General features: G+C 34.3%; 1 protein-coding gene across 8 annotated transcripts in view; it reads right to left on the bottom strand.

Annotated features, from left to right (window-relative positions):
* Window positions 1–213: 213 nt before the first annotated feature.
* Window positions 214–14,472, bottom strand: part of LOC134258736 (uncharacterized) — a 59,151-nt gene continuing 44,892 nt past the window's right edge. For 5 of the 8 annotated variants that reach the window (XM_062741300.1, XM_062741302.1, XM_062741304.1 and 2 more), the window contains exons 2-10: window positions 6,400–6,463; window positions 3,509–3,617; window positions 3,196–3,356; window positions 3,014–3,092; window positions 2,831–2,907; window positions 2,446–2,706; window positions 2,206–2,331; window positions 1,938–2,090; window positions 214–1,696 (exon numbers count right to left, since the gene is read on the bottom strand). In XM_062741300.1, coding sequence (XP_062597284.1) covers window positions 1,314–1,696; window positions 1,938–2,090; window positions 2,206–2,331; window positions 2,446–2,706; window positions 2,831–2,907; window positions 3,014–3,092; window positions 3,196–3,356; window positions 3,509–3,617; window positions 6,400–6,463 — 1,413 coding nt within the window. In that variant the 3' untranslated portion in view covers window positions 214–1,313. Of the gene's footprint in view, window positions 1,697–1,937; window positions 2,091–2,205; window positions 2,332–2,445; window positions 2,707–2,830; window positions 2,908–3,013; window positions 3,093–3,195; window positions 3,357–3,508; window positions 3,618–6,399; window positions 6,464–8,226; window positions 9,695–9,777; window positions 10,558–12,394; window positions 12,733–14,472 lie in introns of those variants that run through there. The other 3 variants (XM_062741298.1, XM_062741299.1, XM_062741301.1) reach the window with 3 other exon arrangements.

Here is a 14,472-nt window from a genome sequence, read left to right as displayed (position 1 = left end):
TTTGTATTTTTGTAATATACGCAGTATATTTTTATTTCTTATTTTAGCTCAAATTTGATTCAGTTCCTAAAGTTATTACACTTATAAACCTTTACAATCTGTCTACTATTAAAAATTAGCAATGGCATTTTTATCTGGACTCTTTTTCAGACCATTGAGCTACAGACCTGAAGCTACCCAAATGTACTTGATGATAATAAAAAATCAAAACAATTAGCATATCAAAATACATTTTATTTCGCTATTAGAATTTATTCAATAAATGCCTTTGATTATGTTAATAAAAAACATACATGTTAAGTCAATAAATTGATCATATTGTAAATTGCTTTCTTTCATATACCGAGGGGCACTAACTTACAACAGCCAACGTGACAAGCGTTTAGAAGTGACATAATATTGTCTATTCGTGTTCGATAATTTGAGATGAATGTATGGAAAACTGTTCCGATAACTTCGACAATAATTGATAAAACATTTTTTTGAAATCGATGCACTTGATATTGGTTTCATAATATTCCATATCATCACATTTATTTTTCCATTTGGATGTTATCTTAAGCTATAAGGCTGGGACTGATTCCGTTTTAGAAGAACTTGACGTGAGTTTCCGTGCCTTATTGATGTAAATTGTAATAGATAACCCGATGACAAAGCTTTGATTAAGATTTTAACACAACTTAATGAGACACCATGAAGTAAATAGCTTCATATCAGTTACTGATAAATCGTTACTATGGCAATAAAATGGCGTGCACCGTTCATCATTTATAATTCCATACCAGAATCTAATACGATTATTACTATAATTAAGTTTCTTATCAAGAATTATTTCGATAATAATGATACCGAAGCGTCGATGTCGAAAAAGCCATCACGCCATGATAAAATTACATAAGCTACATGTAGTTAAGTACTCGATTTGTTTGAATACTTATAGGCTCTGATGACGTCATACACGAGGTCTCGTTGTCAGTTTAAGATAAAGCCATTCACACAACAACTTAAAAGCAACAACATTTAAATGAAAATCACTTCATGAAAGTTAATGTACTGAACGCAGAGTTCATTTACACATATTAAACGTAATGTACAGTTTGTTCTTATAAGAAAGTCTTTTCGAGCTTTCAAGAAACAGGGCTGCTTTCATTTTGAATGAAAGACATAATTCGCCCAACTATTGTTCAAAATCCATAATATTCAACCACTATGAACACCTGTGTATTCCTACTGAACTCGGAATGCAGTGATCATTGCACATTAAAGCATTTGATGCTGTAAATTGCACGTTGTCTCTGTTTCATACAACGTAATCATGAGCTTGCTTGAACCGGAAATGAATAAGCTCTGTTCATGGGAATTATGACATGCACGTTTCCTGCATCATCAATGACAGGGGCACTGGGGCTTGGTCGTTCTCTATAAATAGCACCGGCTTCTGAAGGGGACATCGGCAGGACGTCATCGGATTCTTCCATCTTCTCTTTTTCGCAAACTTCCGCTTCCTTTGTTTTTGCGTCAAGTAAAGAATCTTGTGTTTCCTTAGGTTCATCCTTCTCTGTATAACGTTTACGTTTAGATGGACAGCAACACAGTGTTTCTTTAAGATATTCTTTAAATGTGATTTTTTGACTTCTCTTCTTGACGATTCCGTTGTCCAACTTGACTTCCGCGTCCATGACAACCTCGGGGTACCCTAAAAGCAATTTGGAAATTTCAAGGTCAAAATTATTATAGATTGATCACATCCCCAACCATTCTTACCATGATGTTTTGAGATATTAAGCTGAGTTTCTCATGCTAAATCTCACAAGTGCTTTGTTTTTGGAACAATGTACTTTGGCTTCGAACATATAAACAGTTAACTGGAATTTATCTAAAATAAGTTTCTCGTAAAATCAATTCAAATAACACAAATGTCATGTAAATTGCTTTACCTTCTCTGAATTTATTGCAGATTTCATACACAATGTCCTCCCTCTCCACCAGCCTGAGACATTTAAAGAGGTGACTGATGGCCTCCGAGTTCTCTCCCTTCCATTCTCGCCAATCCTGAAGGTACCCATTGATGGCGTACTTGTGGTCCTTTTCTGAATATTGTTAAATAAATATTTTTATGTGTGCTTGATAAATGGCGAATAATATAGAAATAAATGACAAAAGAATACAGCTAGAAACAGTAAGTACAAGTTTTGTCAGTATTACCTTTGTATTTTTCAACAATGACCTCGTACATAGCGGGCTGCATGTGTTCCCTGAATAACTCTTGAGGGAGTTTCCAGATCTGACGGTCTATTCTGTCTTCAATCTCGCGGAAGGAGGCAGCAATAACTGAAATAATGTAAAAAATACTAAAAATTCATGTTCAAACTCTCTCTCTTCTTTAAACATAGTGTGAATATAATTTATTTTGGATTTTTTCGCCAGATAGTGATCCCAAGTTACCTTTCCTGCTGTAAGACTCGTCGCCCTCTGAACGTGTTACTATTCTTTCCAACAGGCTATCTATCTGGTCCCTGGAAAGTGCGTCGTCCTTCGACTGCGCACGACGTCGTTTCCATAGCAAGAACATTACAAGAAAGAAGATCAAGACAAGGAAAATGATGGCACCGACTGCTGCGCCTGCGTATATTGGAGCTGATGCTGACGACTGTAGCGCCCTATGTGAACCAGTCGCAGGTCCTGGGTTTGTACAGTTAGATATATCTGCAAAATTGAATAAATGAGATGCAATAGTATCACAATGTAGGAGTAAAGAAAATTGTGAAACGAGGCGATTTTGCTGCATAATTCAAATTAATTTTTCATAAGATGAATTCATGTAACTAACCTTTTGTTGGTTGATCACATTCATTATTGAAAGTCCCATTACTCCTTCGTTTAGTACAACGGTTTTCCTTCTCACAGCTGAAATAAAAGACAGAATTAATCTTGTAGACCTTCCTGGGAATGGTTATCAGACAGTCTCATTCTCCAATACTTCGATTGTATAATTCAATAAAAGGCTACTTACTTTCGAAGCACTTGACATCTTTGGACTTTATCTGCCTTGTCTGAGTACATATTGCGTTTGTGACAATCTTCACACGAGCCTAAAATTAAAACAAAAGTTAAGTTTATGTGAAACTTAAATTAAAAAGTCTTCCAAATTTCAAACATAATAAAGAACTGGGTGATAAGAAAAGTTTTGTGTACCATAATCTGTTTGTCCCCAGCCCACTGGACACACGTTGTTGGGGACACAGTGGGTTTGGTCTGTATTCAGGAAGTGATACCCGGGGGCACACCGACATTTAGCGTCCCTCAGTGCACTGCCCTGATCAGCATACTCCATGTTCTGTCGGTCACATGTAGTCCTGTAAATATTGGACAAAAAATCAAATGCTCTCATCACCAAGTGGTTAGATCTCAAACAAAGAGGTTACATGGTAATATTCGTAGATGAAAAAAGATCCAAAACTGTCTGAGCATCATATTGTAAACTTCCAAGAATATAAAGATGACCTACTTTGCTTTACATTTGTCCAGTGGTCCATTTCTGTCCGGCTGGTAGGACTTAGAGTCACACTGGACACAGCGTGCACCTTTGTCCTGGGGACAGGTCTCATAGTAGTGACCTACAAAAGAGGCGAGATTTAGTTGATATCACAATAATTCCGGATTTATTTACTGATTTTACTTTAACATTTTACATACTGTAAGGTGGTGGAGATATATTAGCGTTATACTCCAATAATCTATCAATTTCCTTTTATAATATATCCATTTCGTTTAAATTCATCAATTCGTAAGTTCTATGGTCGATACAATGACCCTGTCAGTAAATACAGACAATTTCTTTGAATCAAATGCTGACTGACGTTACTTATTGTTAGGCACTGAATTGACGATGAATTTTTCCCTTTTTTCTGCATCATGACAAGGAGAACATAGCGGACGTGACTGGTCTGCAGGGGATGCTCACTCCTCCATGCCACCTGATCCCACCTCTTATGTTTTGGAGGTCCGTGTTTGCTCCGCTCCTATTTAGTACTGTTTTATGGACTTTTGAGCTTAAATACTGTTCGTTATCTCCATATATTTCATACATTTATAGGTTTCATAACAAGTGTGAGTTAGGAATTTGGAGTCCTTTTTTTTTATTAAGAAAAAAGATATGACAATCACATGCAAGTTTTTGGTATTAATTTGTAATACTCCAGTATCTATTTATGTATGAACCACAGGGGCTTGTCATATTTATCTTCTTTTAATATAGTTACCCCGACTATAAAATATGTATTTTTATAGTTGGGGTAACTATATTAAAAGAAGATAAATATTTCGTGACAAGCCCCTGTGGTATGAACAAGGTTAGGGGTGAATAAAAAAAAATCTTTAAAAACCTATATAAGGTTTATATTATTCATACAGACATATTCCAAGTTATTTTTCACCAAAGAGATCACTTGATACGGATTAAGAGTTGAACTTTCACAAATTTAAACTAAACACAAGAATTTTAAATAATTGAGAACAATGTTTTTATTTCCCCCGTTTTGGACACTTTTAAATCTAATACTCTATTGTTAAAATCTTCCAAGGCTTTTATTTTTGACCACAGAAAACAGCTAAGCCTAAGTCGGTCTAATCTTTGGTGTTTACACGTCACTTCCTGTCCATTGTCTAAAAACTCTCCTAGACGGTCAAGAGCCTGACAACATGGGTGGGCGGGGTCAGCTTATCTTAGCCAAATTCTAGATTTTTTTCTTCAGATAAAAAATTGTTCGTTTTTCAAGCTACACATGTACACCTTACTTTCTCTGAAGCCAACATCTACAAGCTCATTTGATGTTTCCTCACCAACTGATGTCTCAATAGATTTAATCTTTCATTATAAAATATCTTAGTTACACGTTGCAAAGTGCTTATACATCAAAAGCACTAAACTATGGAAGACGAAAGGTGCGGAATCGTGGTGCACTCTCCGCTAACAGATTTTTATCAAAAGGATCCTCAAAAGTTCTAAAAATATATAACTAATTTGCTACGAAACAAAACAACTTGAACAAGTGCATTTTAACAGACCTACATTTTAACGGAACTCAGTCAAATTCTAGAATTGTAACATTATACTTCTGAATGACCTCGAAGTAAAAAAAACATTAGAAATTATATCCTTTTTTCGTATGGATCTGTATAGGAACAAATTTTTGAACATGTTTTAAGCAGCTTAAAACCGTGTTTGTATCTACATCTGTATCTAATAAGGGTGTCAACTTAATATTAAATTCAGTAAAAGTTTTTAAAACTTGTTTCTGAATCCTTTTTGATTTTTGTACTTCGTGCCTGTATTTTCTGCTTGTCATTTTCAAATGAAATATGGTTTAAACTAATTTTTAAAGGTATAAAAAACAGATGTTACATTCTGTATCCTAGATATTGATCAAATTCACTGATGGATTCATTACAATGGACACTATACAGAATTGGCGTATGTGGAACCTCGTTTTCATTTAAACATGATAATAGTAATCCTTCAATAAAAATAAAATGTTGATTAACAAATACAGAAATCGCTCAATTCTGAACATCTCTCCCTTTATAGTACACCCAATCCCCAATGAAACTAATTAACTTAATAATCCGGCTTATTGAGAATTTCTATACAACAAAATTGATAGAAATGCATGCTACATCGCCCCTTCCTGTATCAATTAAACATGTTTCAATTAATATTCTCCAATGTCAAGAGTATTTCATCGTAGAAACTATCAAAGATGGCCGCTCCTTGAGATCGTCTGTAGGAGAAGTTTAATTGCCGTGATCATTGCATTCCGCTTCTTGGACTCAGGAAAAATAGATATTGGAAATTAGCTCCGGTCGTTCATTACGGAATAATGAAACTGACATTGCAAGAGAAACAAACGGGGCCCTGCTATTGATTTTTCCGGTTTACATTGCGCGGTGATATATCTGTCTTTTCCAGCTCTTAGAAGTCATTTCCAAGATTAAGCCTTCCGCTTTCTGCGGAGACAGATTTGTTAGTTTTACTGAAACTTTCCGTTTTTTATTGGCGATATCATGCATACATAGCCTTTTTTATGAGAATCAGAGAGTGGTTTTGATATATCCCTGCTTTTGAGCCGAGAAATATTCATTTATAATGCAAATGTTGCGTTCCTCGTTTAGGGACAAATTTATGAAGCTGGTTTTAATTCGAGAGAGCGATATAAAGGACATTTTGTGAAATGTTGAAATAAATAATTAAATTAGTATTCCATCGATTTTTAATATTCAAAGTGAATTCTATGGCTGACTTCACGCTGTTAATTACCTTTTACTAAATAATGAATGTATACTTTTAATCAATTTCTGCATGAGAATTTCGATAAAGATGAAAAAAATATAAGTACTTACCTGACGGGCAATAACTGGTACTCTTAGAACATTTTGACGAGGTCTTCCCGGCATTTGTCCCAAACTGAAAGAAAAAGAAAAAATTTATTAATATCTGACAAAAATCATATTTATAGAATTTAAACAAGATAAATTCGACTTTATTCAAGAGCTCCCACCATCTTGACTACTCAATCTTAAAACACAATTTTAGGAATTTTTAGCACGTGGACCAACGAATTTGTTTAAACTTGAACAATTTTTCGACAAAACGCTGCCTTTTTTATCTTACTTATCGGCTTAAACCTTTTGTGGTTTTGTTAAAATACAGCGATGCTTTCTGCTGGTTGGGCTAATGAGTCAGATCATTAAAGACGAAGACCAGGATTTTTCTCCAATTGTTACAGATTTTTTTCCCAAATATTTTTTATCTTTCGTTCGATCATGCGGATAAGATTTATTCTATATACATTTTAAAGAGAACAGATTACTGAAGTAATAACAAATTCTTTTTCATCTGTTTATTTTCGATAAAACTAATTTGCAAATAGTTAAAAAGTTTAAAGGTTTGTTTCCAATGAAAAAAATCAATACTGTCTCTTTTTAAATGTTTTAAATAATAGTTTTATCAATAAATCTAAAAAAAAAATTAAAAGGATCTCTCAAACAGTAGAACCAGGTTTAATATGTACTAGTATATACATGTAAAAATGAAGACATTAAAATAGCAAGTCCCAAACTTAAAGTCTGTACATGTAGTTTTTCCAGCTCATCTGTGGAACTAATAGAGACATTTAATCTGTTCCAATATTTCCTTTTTCTACTTTTTATATCAATATTGGATGTAGAACAGTGAAGAAATCGAAATTATTTCAACGACGACATGTCTTAATTCTGTTGACAAGGAAAACATTTAATATGAATATTGGTTTAATGGAGGAATTTCTATGCTTAATTGGAACCCGGGTGTGTGATTTCTCCTACCCGAGCTAATATTGACTCACAATTAGTGTCGGGGTATTTAATTTTCAAATAAAGCTACAGAACTTACAAATAGTAGCCGATCTCGTATTTTAACTTAACAATTCCATGTACGACAATTCGGTAAGAGAACTGTAATGAGGCCCTGTGTCAAGAACTGTACGGACACAAAAGGCCATATTTACATTTCTACAAGTAATTCAATCTTCGTCAAAAACATAATACAGGTAGGCACCGAAATTGTCTACTTATGAAGTGGGTAATTTACTGCTGAAATCCGACTCAAACATCTTGCATTCAAATTTAAGAATATTAAAATGTATGTAAACCAAATAAGATCTTGAAGTACACCTTACTTCTAAACCAAGGTATAAAGAATTCACACAGTGTTAATGTACTTAATTAAGAGAGAGAGAGAGAGAGAGAGAGAGAGAGAGAGAGAGAGAGAGAGAGAGAGAGAGAGAGAGAGAGACAAACAGAGAGAGACAGAGAGAGATTTTGAAACCAGAGGAAGACAAATGCTCGTTTTGTGGATGTAATCAATTCTGACATTTGAAAACCCTTGTATCATTTTTCTTGTTATCCAAGTACACTTCTACAGCTACAAAAACACTTGAGCGGAACAAAGTCAATTAATGTTGAGGAGGTAATTCGGAAAAATCCACGACTTTTATATGGCATTTGAATTCCACCTTAGAATTGTAATAATCTCATTTATATTCTTCAACATGAATTTAACAGGAAATTAATCGAGGTAAATCGAATCAATTACAGAAGACAACCCCAATTCAGAAAACCATGAATATGCGGAAAGGGGAAAACCCCTTCACTTTGACACGGGGGGAAAGTCCTTTGGAGTATACTTACAACAGTATATGGGGTGTGGCAGATGACCTGTCCACAATTACTGATGGACATTCTTAATAATCCAAAAACACACAAAGAAAATTACATCCAAATCAGCTGATATTTTCCTCAATTTAAACTCTGTCCTAATGTGACTGTTAACTGCACATACGGCTTCCAAATGTTACGCAAATATCAACATAAATTCCTCATATCCCATAACAAACTATAAACTATCATCTACAAACTCAATACACAATATTTGGATAATTGTTTAACAAACGTATGCGCATGTCAGATGGTAGCATTTTTTTCAATAGCTAGAAATAACATCGTTAAAAAGAATAAAGAACGAGTCCTTCACAAGTTCTCTTTAAATCGGAACAATCACCGTGAATAATTGTATACTTTTCAAACGGCAAATTATCTCGAGCAGTTCTTCCGCCATTGATCTGCGCTGCGTGCCGGGGTCCAAAGAAATCAGTCTTAACTCACACAAATCTTGGTGCTGTTTTTCCCCGAAAGCGTTCGATACAATGTCTCAGAAAGCCAGGCCTCTTCGATCGATGAGTACTAGCCAGTCTTAATTAGTGCTCAAAACCCGTCCCAGATGGAGATTTCAAAAATATATAAACGGCTTAAATCCATCTCTCCATCCATCTTCATTTTAGAATTTCCCTTCTTCCAAGAATTTTTGCAGAAAAAATCGATTTAATTAACGCCTTTTCGTCACCTTGGTAATAATTATGGATAAGACTGAAAGAGAAATATTTCTCCAAGACTTTGAAATTTGAACCCTCCTAAACTAAGCAATTATTGGGCAGCTTTGACGTTCCTTGTCCAAAGACCAGCACCAAATTGGTTAAAATAAAGATTTCCGATACACATAAAAAAGTTGATGTAAAATTTTCCTGAAACATCTGCGTCCAGTCTCACAGAAATGCTATAAAGGAGAAGGTAAAAACTCGGTACAGTAGGACTCAAAAGAATGAAATGCAACCAATAGAAGAGTGTTTGTTTTATTTTCTGATCAAGATATCGTGCGAACTTTTCATATCAATACAATCCTCCCCAAAGCATTGGTTTTCAATTTTGCTGGTTCTACCAAGATCACAGAGAGCAATATAGAATTCCCATATAACCACTTTCTACAACATCGGAAACTTTTACCAAATTAATTTGCAATTTTCACAGAAACAGAACACTGTTTTAGAGAGAATATTGACTAATATCGTCTCAGGCAGCAAGCACTAGTTACCACATACGATGCCGATAGCACAGACTGCGGGATAATTGTCTTTGAAATATCACCAATATTGACTTCAAGTGTGTTATTGTTCCTCTCTTGAGAGGAAAGGAAAAATATCCTTCAAAACTCTTGAAGACCAAAAACAGAAAACTCAATAAAAGAATTGGTCGATATGAAAAAAATGGCCAAGTTGAGGAAACCACCTGATTGTATCAGCTCGCGTTATAATCAAATTCTGCTGAACACGTGATCGGATTGAGAGATTCTGCTGGGAATAACTATTATAATGAGAACATTTTCTTTTATATCAAAGTGATACCTACCGAATCCGAGACATCGCCCGTGTCGCATATTATATTAGAACAACGAGATCCAAGCATTGTGAATATTCAAAACTCCATCCTAACACCTCGGCAATACGATACAATATGAGGTTAGTAGAACACAAACACTCCGACAACGCTGCAACAGGAGAACAGGGGAGGGAGGTGCGTTATCGATACACTAAAGTGGCCGAGGAGAAAGAGGATGCCACTTTTCCAATGCTGCAAGAATTTGGAAGTTTTGTTGACAGTTAAATGTAGAGAGTTTGTCACGTTGGTTGAGGTTAAATGAATATAATCTTCCGTTGACACACAGAGAATGCGCTTAACTCCTCCTTCTGTTAAGAAGTTTTAACTACAGCTCTCCGTTTGTATACCCTTCCTTGATACTCCCTCGTAATTTTCAGGTGAATTCTTGATCTGATTAGAGAACTATAAAGGTTGGTGCGGCGGGCGAAAAGTTAAATTTTGCCGATAAAAGACCAGTCATATATTTTTAGTCATTAGTAAACATGACAACAAAAAGTAAACAAGTCCCAGCATTTAACAACTGCTATCCAATGATACAGGTACGTAAAATGTCCATATCCTTTTGATGTTACTTTTAAATATTACTAGGTCTATTTGTTTTCTTCTAATATAGAGCCAATAAAGCACATTTAATGGCAATTGCTTGTTTGTCACAGATTTTCGTTTTACAGAGGTGGAAAACTTTTTCACGCACAAAATATTCCAGACTAAAAAGGCTTGACGCATGTGTAAATCAAACGAAAGCAATATATCTGGCAGAAGTCTTCATTTACAGAGGTATACTTAAACGCAGACTTCTTTGTAAAAATCAAAATAACAAAACTAGACGTTTTCTCATCATTTCAGAGAGAAATTTCCATGGCAACGTTATTTAAAAGATAAGGAGCACTAGTACGTAATTACCGCAGAAGTTTGAAAACATGAGTAAAACGGTAATAAACACGATTTCTAATCCAAGTAAAATATTCACTACATCTGTTACAACAATATGTGTGTAGAAGCTCGAATTAATATAATAAAAGACGTACTTATAGCTATTGAATTAACGATTTTTACAAGTGTCGGAAAATAATAGAAGAAACGTGTTGTCCATAAAATTCGTCAAAGGAGACAGGTTGTCAGTTCACCTGTGTTTTAAGCCCGGTTCAATAGACCCAGAATTACGGAACAAAGTACTGGTTTATATAAGTAAGTTTTTCAACCTTTAGTCTTCTTTTCATTTCTATAACAAGTGTTTTACATATCTTCCCGGGAACTGATAAATTTTATGTTCAATTCCCTTTTTGAAATAATGCATGTAAACCATGCAGTTACATAATTAACTGGATGCCAAACAGGTACAGTGACTATTGACATTTATTTTCAATGTCTCATCTAGGAAACATTTAGTTACATGGACAGCAAATGTAAAATATTTAATATCGTTGCGACAAGGCACAGCTAAATTTGGAGGACTTGTATTCACGTCGTGCAAAAATGAGCTCATCCAAATAAAACCAATGCCCTTACAATGAACTGTACTCCGTTAAAATTTTTGTCATTGCGGATAACTCAAACGTGTCCATTTGGGATGTTGAGTCGTCACCCAAATGTATTTCGAATTATCAGAATGCTAAGTAGATTTTGGGAGTATAGACTTGCTAAGCTGGTATTCTGTTTAATGTTCCTGACATTTATTTCTGACGTTGTTGATAAATGATAATGGCAAAGTAACTTATCAGTGGGAAAATATCAAAGGAGTTCCATCGATTACTGCAGAGAGCACAGAAGATAACTCCAGTATCTGTACGAAGGAGATTAGAGTGGCCTCCCGTAGTATATCTATTTGCTAAATACATGTAGATGCCATCACAAAACAATAAACATTTAAGAACAAAGTCAGACCCCTGTTGGTCAGATACACATCTGTAGATATATACACTGCGGATTATATTTATTCCATCGTTTCCGAAAGTAACATTAAAAATAAAATGAAATGTTCATTACTCGAAATATTCATTTCTTGAAAACGTCAAGTATTATTATTTTTTAAAATTATTTTTACGTTTAGGAAAAAATTATATATTAAACTGCAAAAACAGATTTGTTTAGTTTTTTTTTTCGAACAGAAAACAGAATCTGGGCGAGTTTAGTCACATCTGTATAAAGCGGAATAACTCTTCCCAGCCTATATGTTGTCTGTCACTAAAGACCCAAAATATTTAAAATCAATTAAATCAATACGGAATAAAGCATTAGAACCAATATATTTCAATATATAGATATATGTATATATGACATATCATTTAGCAAATAAGTATCTGGGAAATTATAAAAACAAACATGAGTTATATACGTATACTACCAAACTATGATTCATTTTGAACACAGAACGACGAAGTTAAGTTTCCGAGTTTAAACTATTTCAAATATGTACCATTGGATAAACTATTTCACAAGTGATTGTTTGTGATATATAAAATTATTAATTAACACTTTTCATCCTGAAGAAAAGTATTTTTAATGTTACATAAAAACATAAAAAACTGCATAGGCTCTACCTTTCTGAATTCTTTATAATATATTAAAACTTTCCCTGTTTTCTTACCTTTCTATATTTTTTACAATAGTCATATTTTTCAATATTTTCCTGTCCACGACAAAGACTAATCATATTGCCATCAAGTTATAATCCCGTAATGATTTAGAAAGGAAAAATGTTCACATATAACGTAAGACAGTCTCACACTCGAGGGGCCTCTTTACATCCAGCGGGTACACAATACACGTCCTGATTTAGAAGATATATATATAACGATCATCAACAATGAGACGATTTTGAACGAGATGAATTTTGATCTCTTCTTTGAATTATAGACACAAGGAAAAGGCGAGTATTCGCTACCCTTGATGAGTTTGTTATTGGTGTCACGCGACGCAAGAGCGGGGGTTCCTCGACGCTCGGGAGGGCAATGTTATACACCAATGCTTTCATCTTGTAAAACTTAAGAGATACATTTGTGTATCAAGAAAATGAAGATTTTAAAAAGCTTTCTTAGATACGTTCTCTGGATGGCATTGTTCTCTGCTTGGAACCGACAGCTGGTGCGAGTTTTAATCCTTTGTTTCGTTTTCTCATATCAATCCATGCATTCTTTATTTTTATTTTTTTATTAGTCTCTTGAATAATTCAAAAGCTTAAAGACACGACTTCCATTGGAATTCAAACATCTGAAATTTATGTAAATATCCGCCAGAGGAAAGAAACAAAGCAAATACTAACTGATACTTCTTGTGTTTAAAAAATCGATGAAAGAGAAAAGGAAATAGAGAGACAAAAGGGAGAAAATAAAATTAACTCTAAACATCACAATGTGACATACCGGTACTAAGTACATTCAGAAGTTAATCAAGAAGTGATGTACGGAAGTGGTGGATCAAGGAACATCGAAGAATGTGGGAGGTGTAATATCACACGAGAAAAAGGAAAGAAAGGTCAATTAATTAAGGAAAAACTTTTTCCTTCAAATTTCATACATTAGTCAACACTGCTCACTGAAAACTTTACAGTATTAGTTGGATTTTATCAGTCATTTCTTAAATGATTCTTTTCATATTTTATTGGCTTCAGGAATCTTATTTGTTTTATTTTAATTATATAACTCTTATCCCTAATTTCCCTGAGATATAAAACACAGCGTACAGTCCGGAGTCCCCTCCTTAGGCCCCCTAATTTGAAGGTTTTTTAGCTTGGTTGAATTTCAATAATCGAATTTTTGTCGTTATAGAAACAGTTCATTGTACCCGGTTACACGGGCTTTAAACCCTATATCTACACAAAGACAGCCGCCTCGCATGGTAACAACGTTTAAAAAAAAATAAAATGGATTTTGTCGAATTTCACATTCAACACAAATATTTTACCGACATGAATAGTCTCGATACAAAAGCTGTATACACAGGTGTAACCCTGGATATTTAAAATGTTTTTTATTCAGATAAACTCAGGTACCCCATGTCTGACTAATGTCTGTCTCGAGTTTTATGATTCAAATCTGATTTGAAAACCGTCATATCCTTATTTGGCAAGTGGTTTTATACACCATGGCCATCACTTACTATTCATTAAACATACATAATTTTGAAAATAAAACAAATTTAATTATTTTCATCATTCTATTGATATTCGTTCTCGTGAAAAGTAAGAATACATAAACTTCAACCCTCATAAAATTAATCCTCCAAAATTACCCAAAAGGAGTGGATTCCTTGATATTTAATTGTAAGTCAACTTTAAAAAAAACTCATGTGTGCAAAACATAACATTATGCAAAAAGGAAGTAAATCATCTGATTTTTCAAACTGGAGAAGAGGTATGATATAAATATGAAGTATGAAACCAATACACGTGTTGGCATTTATCTCATTTTTACGAGAGCCTTATTGAAACCTCATTTCTTAGTTGGTTGATTTCACAGGCATCGACAACCCTGTATAGTTAACACAGTCATCTATAGATAAATAAACGTAGTATCTATAGAAACCAATACACTAAACACCTAAGGCTAAATGTCAGAAATGTATTGGTCCGGCCCTTCTTAGTAAAGGTCCATGAATTGCCACTACTTTAACCATCTAAAGTCATGGCTTACTTCTGCTTTCTGAATCATGGTACCAATTGTACCC

Source organism: Saccostrea cucullata, unplaced genomic scaffold (genome assembly GCF_032062105.1).
Source record: "Saccostrea cucullata isolate Sc308-1 unplaced genomic scaffold, CSIRO_AGI_Scuc_v1 ctg27, whole genome shotgun sequence".
NCBI lineage: Eukaryota > Metazoa > Mollusca > Bivalvia > Ostreida > Ostreidae > Saccostrea > Saccostrea cuccullata.
The sequence above is the reverse complement of the archived record's forward strand: the minus strand, read 5'-3'. Positions and strand labels throughout refer to the sequence as shown.